Source organism: Melanostigma gelatinosum (genome assembly GCF_949748355.1).
Source record: "Melanostigma gelatinosum genome assembly, chromosome: 14".
Classification (NCBI taxonomy): Eukaryota; Metazoa; Chordata; class Actinopteri; order Perciformes; family Zoarcidae; genus Melanostigma; species Melanostigma gelatinosum.
In genome coordinates, this window is record NC_136647.1 from 6,260,679 (window position 1) to 6,274,048 (window position 13,370).

The 13,370-nt window shown below is 42.3% G+C and overlaps 1 protein-coding gene across 3 annotated transcripts in view; it reads left to right on the plus strand.

Annotated features, from left to right (window-relative positions):
• Positions 1–621: 621 nt before the first annotated feature.
• ncam1a (neural cell adhesion molecule 1a) overlaps positions 622–13,370 on the plus strand; it is a 221,098-nt gene continuing 208,349 nt past the window's right edge. For all 3 annotated transcript variants that reach the window (XM_079282885.1, XM_079282886.1, XM_079282887.1), the window contains exon 1: positions 622–897. In XM_079282885.1, the coding sequence (XP_079139011.1) occupies positions 846–897 (52 nt within the window). In that variant the 5' untranslated portion in view covers positions 622–845. The remainder of the gene's footprint in view (positions 898–13,370) is intronic.

Below are 13,370 nucleotides of genomic sequence, written 5' to 3' on the forward strand. Positions count from 1 at the left end.
TTGTAAGGTGATAATATGTCAATGCTGCGTTTACATCGTGTTCTGCTGATGTTAATGAAGCTGTTTGAACAAGAAAATCCTCTGGAAATGTTGCTTATAAACTTCACACAACTAATTGAAAGAGCAGTCAGTACCCTACCAAAACAAATAGTTATTTTAAGAAAATAATTTCGAGAGATTTGACATATAAACCAAAATACCTTGATTTAACCAAATACATGAGCCTAAACATTTTGCAAGTGATATTTTGTGATTTAAATGAAACAATAAAGTAGTTTAGAACAAAACAAAATATATTAGTTATTTAAACAATTTATATATGAAATGTTTTTTGTTTTGTTTAAACATGAATTAGCCCGTCTAGAATAATTATGTTGCTCCATGTGTTTCTAAACCTCAGTTAGGGGGTTTGTAAACTCAGTAATCCGAATTAGAGCCCTTGGTGACCATCTGCTGTCTACACTGTCAGCTCTGCGCACTACTTTGTGCGCCTCAGCCCGCCCCCTCGTGTGTGTGCGTGTCTCTCCCTCTCTCTCCCTCTCTCTCTCTCTCTCTCTCTCTCTTGTGTGTGTGCATCTCTTGTGCGGGGGTATTGCCTACCGGGCGGAGTAATTCGTGTTAGTGTCTACTGACTGTGTGTGTGTGAGTGCGTGCTACGGCTGCTGCTTGTCACTCATTGTGCCGTGAACACGGGTAGCGACAAGGACCAAAAATCCGTCCGGTAGCAGTTGTCCTCCCCTGGAACGGCTCTCTTTACCTCCCCCCCCTTCTTTCCTCAGTAGAGACACCTCGCTTGTTTTAAAAGTGCGTCTGCTCTGCAAGGAGAATATCTGTGACACATTACAATGCTTCAAATACGGGACCTCATCTGGGGATTGCTATTCGCTGGCTGTGCAGGTGAGAAGCTTGTGTTATGTATTATTCGCAGAACGTTATTCAAAGGCTGAAGCCAAAAGCCCAAATCTGTGCAACGCCAAGGCCGAGCTGCGCTGACTCCGTGAGCAGCATCCTCTGGTCCCGCCAGCGGCATCCTTGTCACTGACTCCGGACAGCGGTGTCAGGTTCGAGCTGCTGGTGCCTCTGCGCAAATCATCACGATCGTACCAAAAGTTTCTGTGAGGAGTGAGATGATCGTCGCTGTTTTGAGCCGCAAACTGCGTGGAATACCAGATTCGTGGTATATTTTTGTATCAGGAGCCGCTTGCCTTCGGTGCATTTTTGAATATCTCCGCGCATTACAGAGGAGCGTGCCAGCTCAGGCTCATCCCGAGTTAAGGCACATCGTCGCTTTGCCTCATTTTGACCCACACGTGCTGTGTTGTTTTTATGATTATTATTATTTGTATCCGCCTTAGACTCCAGTTCATTTTTTCCGTGGATGCTGGCTGAGATCAGGACTTGGTGGTGATGCTGGGACGCTTCTGTGCCCCCCCCCCCCCCCCCCCCCCCTCGAGCCAGCAGATAGTGCTTTGCTTACACTCTCTTTGGCTGTGTGCAAGCCACCGTTTTTCCGCTTCAAATGTCAAATAAGCCCAAAACTAAACGGCTAACCCGAAAGTCCAGCTCGGCTGTCTCACTTCTGCTGGGTCAGCCGTGACGCACAGGGGATGCGGTGTCCGGAGCGTTGCTCGCTCTTCGCGGGGGATGCTTTGTTTCAGTCCACTGGAAACCGCTTTTAAGGGACATTTTATCAAGACCATAAAATCAAATTGTGTTTTCTCACAAGCACGCGCCTGAACTCTATTCCCAGGATGGATTAGATGCGGCCACCTTTCCGTCTCTGGCCATCACCGGATTTGGCACAAAAAAAAACGTTATTCTGCGTTTATGTGTCAGTGTGGGATTTTAGTTTACCATCAGTTTGACCGTGTAGGTTAACAGCCTCTGACCTTCTTTATGTGACATAACCTCCGTTTATTTTGTTTTTTTTTCTATCAAACCAAATAACAAGAGTTGAGTTTCCAATTGAATAGCGCAGTGCGTTTTTAGGCGCAAAATGACGTTGACAGCCCACAGGGCCTGGCTGATTTGATCGTTTTAATTTGGTTGGTTGGTTGGGAGGGAATTCGTCATCCATTGAGGACGACTGAATAGTCATTCAATGTATACAATATAATCCAATCCCAGCGCTCCCATGGTGATATAGGGGGGGGGGGGGGGGACCCATTACCCCCACCGCTCCTGCTTCTCACATCCTTCCCTCCCTGCATCGGCCACCTCTTTCAGACTGCAACTGTGTGCTCCAAGTGGAGTTTGTGGACCCCAGGGGTCCTTGGAGAGGGGAAGAATAGCTTTATTCTAATAATAATGATTTAATTAACTGTATTAAACATTGTGCCAATATACAGGGATGATTATAACCTCAGGTTTGGATTTCACCATTCTTCCTCCGTATTCCAATTGTCTGGAGTTTTCTTTATTCATTTCCTATTTTTGCCTTCAGTGTTACTTTTGTCAGAATACAAAACGGACTTATTTGAAAGCTGATATATGTATTTGAGTTAAATATTCAGTAGATGATAGATGGTTGGATGATAGACCAAGGGCCCATTTCTTATTAAGGCATTGTGAACAATATGAAGCCTACTGAGCTTGACATTTTTAAGTTTAAAAATAAACATGTCAGTACCCTCTAGTGGACAAGCTGTTCAACGTGTGGTATTTGTGAGCTACAATTGAGCCAATATTGTCTGCTTGGTGAGGAGCTAATGTGTTATGTGCGCATGACACGTGTCAACTTGCAGATCTGTGACCTGACAATATTGTCAAACCTTTGCGATGCACCCAGACATGCACCATGGGAGGCATACCCATTGGTTAAATACAGGTTTTTATTTAGTTTCACAGTTTTCCCAATATTTTCAAGGTATTTTCAAATCAACACTTTCTTGCCTTCCACCTTTCACACAAAAAAACACTGTCAACCTGTCAAGTACACTTTTTGTTTTTCTTCTATGATTCACGATGCTGCTGAAATATTCTGCCACCCCCGCAGTTCTCTGCACCTCATTCGGGAGGAAAAGTCAAAGGAACCAAAAGGGAGATAATTAGACAACCGAGCCTTAGCTCTGCTCTTGCGATCGAGGAAGAGATTCAAAGAAATTGATCACATTACTTGATAGGCCTGGGGTTTATTAAAAGGGTAATGACAGTATCATACTGTTAGAAGGCTGAGCAATTTAATTACATCTATTGATTTCCTGTTCCAGTTCAATGGAAATAAAATTTCATTCAACATTAAGATATGGAGAGCCACACCACCTTAACAAAAAAAAAATAGAATAATGGCCAGATTAAATAGAATATGATTTTAGAAGTGGAGACAGACTGTGGCCTTTCTTGTCGTGGTCTGTCTGCAGCCAGATGGATTGAGTCTGGTGTTTATTACCACTTCTGACCTTGTGCTATCGGAGTGATCTACCATATCCAAAGTCATCATTCTGCAACCCGAAAGAGTGTAAGGTGATTGGGGGGGGGGGGGGGCCTAATCAGAGAGACACACAACTATTCGTCACACTGGTTCCAGAGTTAAAATGAGAGTGCCACCCCCCTTGAGGGATGTGAAGTTATCAGTTGAAGGTAGAAGAGGTGATACGGTGACTGCTGATGCCTGAATTGGATTGTGACCATATGATTTTAGATTTGTTTGCCAGAGTTTGATTTATTTTGTTGCTATAGTTGTTGAGAGGTTGATTCAGATGTCGAGATGGAGGATAACATTATTTTCATTGTGATGACTTTGCTGAGTTTTTAAACCCTTCGTCATGGTATGATAAAGCAACGTTCCCTCATATGCGTGAAGAATATCTGAAGGAAAGTTATTTCTAAATTTGTGTGCGTTCTCCTACGAATGTCCAGCAACGCGGGCGATCAGTGCGCCTGAGCTAGCCTTGGTTAGGTTAAGGACAATACTGCAGTTTTGGTTAGAATACCTTTTGTTTGTTGTGTAAAATAACTACGTTCGTGACGTAACTTGCGTATGATGTATTACAGTGCAGTACTCCTCGTAAGTGTAAGAACGAGGGCTACCCGATTAGTCGATAAATCGGTTGCTTTGGTCTTCATTGGTTTAGATTTGTTCGTTTCTTTTATTATGCATTTTTCATGCTGGATGACTTATTTCCAAGAAACTTATTGACACAGTTCTGCTAAACTCTAGATTTAACCTGGTGCTTTTGTGTGATTCTTTGTGGAGAAACTCAGTTTTATAGATCTGCCGTTTAAATCCACGAATCGTTTCGCCGACAAAACCGTTTGAGTGTTTCTTTGGTCCCTCGACCACAGCCGTGTTTCAGTGTCAGACAGACTTTCAGAGTCATGCGCCTATTACTCAAACTGGACTTCCTCAATTGTATTTTTTCATGTCCTTGGTAGCTGAAACAACAAGCCCCCACCAATAAGAAACGCTTTGTGTTGTTCAAATGCTACGTTTGGTCTGAACGCTCAGTTTCTGCTGTGCACCTGCCCTTCCCTTTATGAAACTCAAGATACTGAGTTCAAAAGAAAAGCACATCCGTGTGCTTTTGAATCTTAAGACAATGTGAACTGTGAAGGTTGAATGATCCTCTAGATCTACAGTAAAACTGTTTTTTTGTACATCAAGCATGGAGCTGAACTTCAAACAAGAAAAAAAGAAGTTTAACTTGAGATTTAGAGGGAGAAAAAAAATACACAATTCCTAAATGGCTCACATATGGGGCTTTTACTGCTGTGGTGAGTTCAAAGCCACTATGAAAATAATACAGGCTATTTTTGACTGAGGGGGAACTGGAAAAAGCGGCCAAACAAGGGAAAATTATAAGGCGTTTTTAGTCTGCGCTCAGAATAAAACTGGAACTTTGCTCTGTAGTGGCAAAACGATCTATGCTGCAGTCAAAGTGACATCCACATTTTGTACCAATTTATCGCAGGTTATGTTGTTTAAATTCCCATCAGTGCAGGCACTGCTCAGATTACAGCTGAACCCACTTTGGACCCTGCTCATATTCAGACATCAACTGGATACTACTGTACAGTTTCATATGGGCAAAAAAACAGCATCAAGTGATTTCTTATTGAGAGTTTAGCTGCATGTTCTACTGGGCATTCATTCCTCTTTTTCCATCTTCTTTTGCTTCCTATTCTACCCAGTCAATTTCTGTGTGTTTAATGGTATTTTATACATATTTTCAGTTGTAATCCCAGATTATTATAACAAATATGACTAGAGGAACATGGAGCGTAATAAATACAGACCGGTCATAATGTCAGTAGTGCATGACTCTGCAGATCTGTGGAGAAAACTTCATATGAAAAGGTCAAAATATGATCAAATGAGAATGGAACCCGAGGCAGCGGGTTTTGATGCATTGTCCATACATTCGCGTCATCGCACAGCGTTTCTTTACGCTGAATCAAAAAGTGCAGACAGTTCCAAACGAACGAGTTCAAAATGACGCGGCTGGCTTTTATATTTCTTCTCTCCTGACTGTTAGATGAGGATGGGCTGTCTTTGCATATTAATCAGTGCATGAATAGAGACCAGTGATTTGTATTGTGTGAGCAATGAAGGCGTCCTCTAGAGAAATGAATGAGGGAGAGAGAGAAAAAAAAACAGAAGGCGATGGGTTTGTTATGCAGAAGGGGGCCTGCCCCCCCCCCCTCCCAACGCTCCACCCCTCCATAGAGTTCCTTTTGTTTCTTGGCGGTCTACTCGACAGTATTAAACGTAATTACAAACATATCTATTTTCTAATGTGCTAACAAATTACTCTGCTGTTTACAATTTTTGACTACCAAGCTTGTTGCCAATGACCTGCCTATAAATAATGTCATGCAGTCAGATCATTTAACATGAAGAGAAACTGAATCATATGAAGTAGCTACAGTCTGCTGTGTCTTTTACAAACGTATTTGATCGTTAGTCAGTTACACGACCCAATCGAATGCAACCAGTGCTCATTGATGAAAGTTACTTTTTTCAGTTTTAGAAACTTCTAATGATCATCATGATCTAAACAAGTACTATTTGAGTCATTGTGATTAAACATAAGCTTAGAATTGGCATATTACTTGCTGGTCAGTTCGTTGAAATTCACCAAAAATTTGGAAATTGTAAAATTTACTGAAAGCTTGTCTGACTTGCCTTGTTCTGGTCGATTTCCCCTGGTTGAACTGCACTTAGCTCTAATGCTAAATAACTCCTAATTTCTCTTCAAAGAGAAACTGTGCTTGATGTGAACATTGAGCACAGGTAAAACATCTCCGGGAGTGGTTCTGATTCCAAACAGTCTTTGAAGCTGCTGGTGTCTGAAGGCTAAAAGCCACGCTGCTCACGGAGAATATGAAAGGTGATGGTGAATGGACCGTTGTCTGCTGTGGCACTCGACGTCTTTGGCGGATTCCTTTTTTATCCTAACATCACCTGGTGGTTCTCTACGTCAGCACACAGTCTGCTTTGGCATGCGGCGTTGCATTTTTTCTGAGTTCTGTTTTAGTGAAGCTGCCAAGTCTGGTGAGGATGCCCACGGTGACGATGGGCTACTTTGCTGCGTAGCGGAATCCCAGCATGGTGCCCCTGTCCTCCTTGAACTGCCTGGGGAACTACAAGCACAGCTTTTTATTTGGAATAGATACTGTTTGTATCGATGTTGTAGTTCTCTTTATTGTTAGCATGGGGCCCAGTGATATTTATAGTCACGATCCTAACTTACTTCCCTCAGGACTACGCTGGCGAACAGATGGTTTTTCTGTCTGTGAAAGTCAAAGAGACTTCGGAGTTGTCTTGTCGCAATACTCCGGTGACAAAAGTGATGCTTTTACATTCCTTTACTGAACACTTTCAGACATACCTGGATAGACAACACCTCCAATATAAAAACAACTCCTTGGCTGCAGTAACCTTTATCAGGGATTACATACACGCATGACAGCACAGAATTATTTGCATTCTTAATGATGAATAGCTGGCAATGACTCTTTCGTAAGTGCAGCAAGGAGGAGGTTTCGCTTGATCATCCCTTTTGTTCGACAAAGCGTTTTGAGTGATGATACTCATGAAAGCAATATCATCCATGTGTCACTTGTAGATTTCTGATGCTGATGCGTCAACACTTAAGCATACACTTACTGGCATATGGTTATGCAAAGCTAAGCGTACAATGTGAACTGATATGTGGCTAAGTCGTGCAGTTTTGCATGACTGTTGAAATTTTCGGTCAATGCAACACACTACAAAAAGGACTAAAGGGCATCGCATGAGGCATGCATCGAAACACTCATTAATCTTCACACGCGTCCTTGTTCGGCCCATCCTGGCTACTGTACCTTTGGTACTTCTGTCCGTATTGCGCATCCCGTGTGTACTGCCGGCGTCATGCCGTTCAGATGTGTGAAGTCAATGATTCTTGTGATCCCCAGACTTCTCCTGTAGCGTTAACAACAGGTCACAGAGTCCCTTTTGACAAGCATTTTGACCCACGACGAGGTATGTCCACCATTCCAGCCGGGACTTAACACGCTCCAACTCCACATGTGAACACTTTAGCCGAAGCAAAAATAGATTTCTTTGTACAGAATAACGTGCAGCACTGTCAGAACAGGAACCAGACAACGCTGCAGGCTATTCAGCAGGACCGCATGAAAAGTGTAACTTTAGTCGCCACGTGTAGACTTATTTGGGCATCATTATCCGTCTTTAGTGTGCTTCAGGTACACCGACTTGCTGGCAACGTAATCGTCAACTCTGCTCTTCCATGCTGTTCGCAGGGACTGAGAGTGCCAGTTCTGTATTGTTTTTGGCTTCTTGTAGCGCTGCAGCTTAGGGACTCATTGAAGTAAAAGTGTAAGACTGTCTAAAGGCAGTTTGTTGCAGGATTTCAGCAGCCTAGCTGATGCCACACCTGCTTTATTTGTCTTCAAGGAGGGGGGAGGTTTCTACTCTGAAATCCTGCTTTTCAAATCACCTGGAGAGGCAGCGCTTTGTCTTGCACACCTGTTGTCCACAGGGATAATTGTTGCTCTTGGTTTCCCACACAGTTCTTTTTGATTGAGTCTCACTATTCAAAGATATTTTCCTCTTTTCTCAGCGACTGTTTTTGCTTTGCTTGAGGCTCTTACTATTTTACAGTGGGGGCCCGTCATGAAGACCATCTTCACTCGACCCAACTTTTTTTTTTATGTTCGCCTTAGATTGGCTGCTCAGGCAATCACTCATTTATCCCTGTGTTTTCGTATTGCTTGCAGTAGATGGTGGGGGGGGGGCACTCCAAAACACTTTCAATTCAGCACATGCCGCTTTACTGACCTGAATAGAAGAGGCATTTGAAGCAAGTAAACAAAAAAAAAATCGACATGTAGGCCAACTGCATGGCAAACAGCAGAGACTGTTGTAGGAGAGGGTGGATACCCGACCTGAGCCTGGCGGGACCCATCAGGGCAGTTATTTACAGAGGAGGTTCAGGGCGAGTTTGGCCTACTTTACATGGTGCTGGAAGTTGTTGTTCGTAAAAATGATGTATTAAAATGATGGACCTACAGTGTGTGTGACTGTGTGATTTCAGCTGTTCAGTGGACCGACTGATTCGTTCCATAAGATACTCAAACAGTAACGGACTAATTTAACATGTTTATGTTGTTGCCCTACCTGATATTAACCTGATTATAGTTCACCTTTTCAAAAGTTATCCAAACCAACAAGTGTTAAAACAGTATGTCATGTCAGTTCATGCCAATTTATACAATAAATTGGTGATCAACTCGTATCAGCCGACGCATCGGTTGGCCTCTAGCGTGCACTCCATTAAAATGTGTTTTCCCACTATGTTAGAGATTTGCCAAATGGACTGCAGCCAATGTGTATTGCAAAGCTGGGATAATAGCCATTAGGGCAGGACAATCTAAGTTAGTGTGTCATTCTGCATTTAAGTTTGCACTTTAGCAACGTTATACTTAGAATATAAATAGTAGAGGGCAATTATACGAATTCACATCATATTCTGTACACAGGCAACAAGCTTGTTGACTTGTAATAAAGCTTTTAGAGACGTCACATATGTGATCTCTATTTGCTGGCCACCCACTAATATTTAGGCAAGTGTAGGTGGTGTAGTGTGTGTGTGTGTGTGTGTTTTCTGTGAGCACTACTTTGTGTTTGGCACTCCTCCTTAAAGCTCATCGTCCTTTCGGGTTCACTTGCTGGGATGTCTTGGCATTTCCAGAGTTTACCTGAGCTAAAGCTGTCTGACACAATTTTAACTGCTGGAGCTCAGAGACCAACTTAAGGAGTATTCTTGCCTCTGTGTTAAACAGTCTTTACCCATAAGAGCACAAAGACAGACCAAGCTCCTTACGTGTTGCCTACAATGTGAAATCATCGACTCACTTTACCTCTGCTGAGGTGTCATGGAGATTCAAGGCTGTGGCGTATTTGGTTCTGCGTTTTACTGACTCTTAATCCCAGGGAGTGACTCACCATCATGATGTAATGCCTAACAATGGTAGTTAGCTCATCCCTGGGAGACTGTGATTGGCTGGCTTCCTCAGGTGCCAAGTCGTCTAAGCCTTTGTGTGAAGAACCCAAAAAGAAAAACACAAGTGCACCCTCTGGGAGTTGGGAACAAGGCGAGATGTGCAGCCTGCACAGTATTCTGTGGACTTGTTTACTCTCTAAATTGGCATCATTGTCAGCGAGCACATTCTTGAGGAGCGCATCCTATGTGGCTCCGTGGTGTTTTCAGGCCATGCCAGCGAAAGTCCAGAATGACTTATTTCCCCGCGTACTGTTCACAAGCTCAGGTGGCACAAACTCGGGACAGTTTTGCCAAGCTGCAAAGTCTCAGCAATTTAAATCATGCCGAATCCCAATGAAACTGTGGCCACCGTAAGTAATGTGGAAGCTGTGATCACAATTATTATTCAAGCCCTGTGGAGTTTTTTATAATGCAGCCTTGCTGTGCACTCAAATAGCTCTGTGAGCAGAAACAGCAGACTCAAAACCAAGTTGTGAATTCAGCTGGAAAGAAAACATTTACAATTTTCAATAGTAACTGTGAGAATTTTCATTTGTGGTAAAATAAAATAATATTTGGTTCGTGTTTCTGGGTAATGGTCTTTGGCGAATTCTTCTTCTCTTAAATGGCTTCAGAGATGATGCACTTTGTTTCCTTGTTGCTGTTTTCAAAGAAGGGAAAGGTGCAGCAATTATAACCCAGTGGATGTGTGTGTGTGTGTGTGTGTGTGTGTGTTTATTCACCACATTCAGGTCTCTCTAAGGACATTGCTGTGAAATTGGCTGTGAGCTAATGCTATGGAAACGAGGAAACACAGACTCATCTAAGAGCTGTTGATTTGACAGCGGATGCAGCACAGAGACTCTGCGGCGCGTTTGATCAAACTGGAATGTCAAATATCATCTAATTAACTGGTAAAGTCTTGCCCGCAATCTAATATGGGAGCTGCATATAAGCAGAGCCCCGCTGCTGCTGCGAAGTCGCATGTGAACATTGATGAGGTCAGACTGATCAAAATAGATGGTGTTTTTGTGTTGTGCCGGTAGCAGGTGGTTGCAGGATAACGCCATCAAAGTGCTGAGAGGGAGTGGCTGTTGCCACAACTGACACAAAGTGAACTTAAATTACACCTGAAGGGCGCGGCATCAAACCTCTATACCGAGTATAGGCGTATGCTCTTGGTCCGATTCTTAGGCTTGTTTATTTAGAAGAGTCCCTGACTCAAACTAGGTTCCTTTTGTAGCTTAAGAATACATTTAGTTGTTAATTATGCATTGTAAAGAAAATCGCAGAGGACGAAACGGCCAAATAAAAAGAATCCTCTAAACCAAGTTGAAAATGATCCTGTATATAATATTTTTAAAATAACATCCTAAGAAATAGAAATGTACAATTTTACAGATGTTAGAAGTGGGACCAACTTTGCATGACATCTGTCAGTATTCGACACTCACAAATTAAAATCTAATCTACATCATAAGCCACTTTTTAATAATTGAGTGTATTGTACCGAGCCTCTTGGGTGTCAAATGGTGGCGAACAAATATTGATGTGGAAATCAGTGTGAACAGATTGAGAAAGCAAAAGCATTACGATACCAAGCATGTTATTTTAGATTCATTATTAATTGTCGAACTGTGTGCACAGATTAAGATGCTGTGCATTCATTTTGGCAATCCATTTACACAGAAACTGTGCAGAAAATAAATATTTGGAGGAGCGCACAGTCAAGATACTGTGACTACCTTGTCTATTAGGTAGGTAAAAATGGAGAAGTATAATTCTGTGCTTGTAAATAGAATACATACAAACATACATATTCCAAAAGCCTCACTTCAAAACATCCCCTGAAAATGTAACATTTCTCTGGTGATATTTTCCAACATATGACCCTAAGTAGCCGATTACTATTACTTTTGACAGAGACAGAAAGACATGACAAACACAAAAAAAGGATATGGCAGCTCTCTTTTCAACAATTTTTGATTTTAAAATAAAGACGGCAGACCCAATCTCATTTGAAAGTGGAAGACAATCGCAGCGATTTGACCCAACGCTAACCCCTCTGAGAGTCCTTTCCATTATGGGTTTATGGTCAGGCTGCTGCATTTGATGAGATCAAGAGAGGTCTGTAATTTATTAGGCTTTCACGCTAACTGCATTGTCGAAGAAAAAGCGCCAGGAGTGGCTCACTGTGTGCCGGCGATGGCAGACAAAGGTGGAGTGCGGGAGGAGGGGGGTGGAGGAGGGCGATGGAGGCGGGACACAATGCAAAGTGTTGTCAAGGAGGAACCACCGAGTCGGCAGGGCTCTTCAACCTCCGGATTCATTGTTTCCCTTTCTGCCCCATTGCATGTAGTAAAGCTCCTTGAGACCAGTGAGGGTGTTAGACATGGTTAGATGTATTCTCTCTAGACCTTCATTCCATGATTTAATTAAAGAATGATCGTGTTGTTCAGTATGACTTTATAGATTATTTAGTTGTCTGTCTGCATGGCTATAGATGAGAGTCTCTCTTCCCATTGCAGATCTAAGACATTGCTCAGAAGTTATTTTCTTAGATCCTGTCTTTACTGTTTTTGTTACTAATTTAAATGTATGAGTTGAATGAAACCTCAGATGTCATGAAACGAGCTCTCTTTGCCTCGAATGATAAGCCCGTGCGTGGTGCGTTTTTCTTCACAAAATAACATCTGAAAAATAAGCCGAAGCGCTGACGTTCTGCTGACAAACTGAATGCTGTAAAAGGAGCCAAATGTTAGCTTGTGTTTCGTGGCCTGATTATGTCTCTGGCATGAATAGCCACTCTCCTGACTGACAGCTGTCTCATTTTATCTGCAAGGCTTTTCTGCATAATGCACTGCTGCTTTAATAAGCCACCGTTACTGCAAAGTTCTGTAGCTGTGTAATTATTTTTGCCCCACTGACACTTGGCATAACAAAATGGACACCATCAGACTTTTTTGCCCTGGTTGGAGGACAGACTTTGTTCTGTTGATACATGAATGTTGACTGGTGATAAAGAGTCTTTTTTTTTGGCAGCCTTGGCATAGTTGTTTGGTAGTTTGTCCTCCATATTATTTGGCAGCTTACAGTGTTCTTGCTGCATGATTTACTGTAAAATGCGCAAAATTTTAATGCAGAGTTCCTGGCATATGAATTTGTGAATAAGAAATTATGCAAATCTGCTGCCTTCACTCGTTGCCTTATGGTATCTTTGCACAAAATACTCTTGAAAAGCATTAAACAATCCATAAACTCCCAACTAAGCTCTCAAGTCTTTTTAAATTTTAAATGTAATGTCGGCAGTGACTACTCCCCCCCCGAAGACACATCTAACTTTTCCCTTATGGTTGAAATGCGGACGACATTTGTGCCTTCACTGGAGAGGTAGTAGTATCCGCCCTATTTTGAACTCAGCATAACGAAAGAAGAAAATACTGCAACATGTACAATGAAATGCAGATTAAGCTGCCAATCTTCATGCTGTACAGGTCCTGCCTCCTGATCCTCCAGTCTCTCCCATGGTTTTGTTGCACAACTTAAAACTTTACCATGCTGCAGTTGTCGCATGCTAATATTGGAGTAATAGACAGAACGTTGCCGTAGAATATTCAAAACAGCCATCATTAAAAACAATCTGGGGTCTTGCTGAATCGTCCAATTTCAAAGTGATAGGATTGCACAGATCACTAAGCTGGTATCAGAAATGTATGCTTGATTTTTAGATAGTTTTAACCAGGAATGGGTGATGCAATTGCACGCAGTTTATTTTATTGGATGGAGTTTTTTCAACTATTTCCGTTCCCATTCCTGCATCAATCTTTCACTCTATTTTGAAAATGTACTTCACATATACAGTGTTTGTTGGTCGTGTATGTG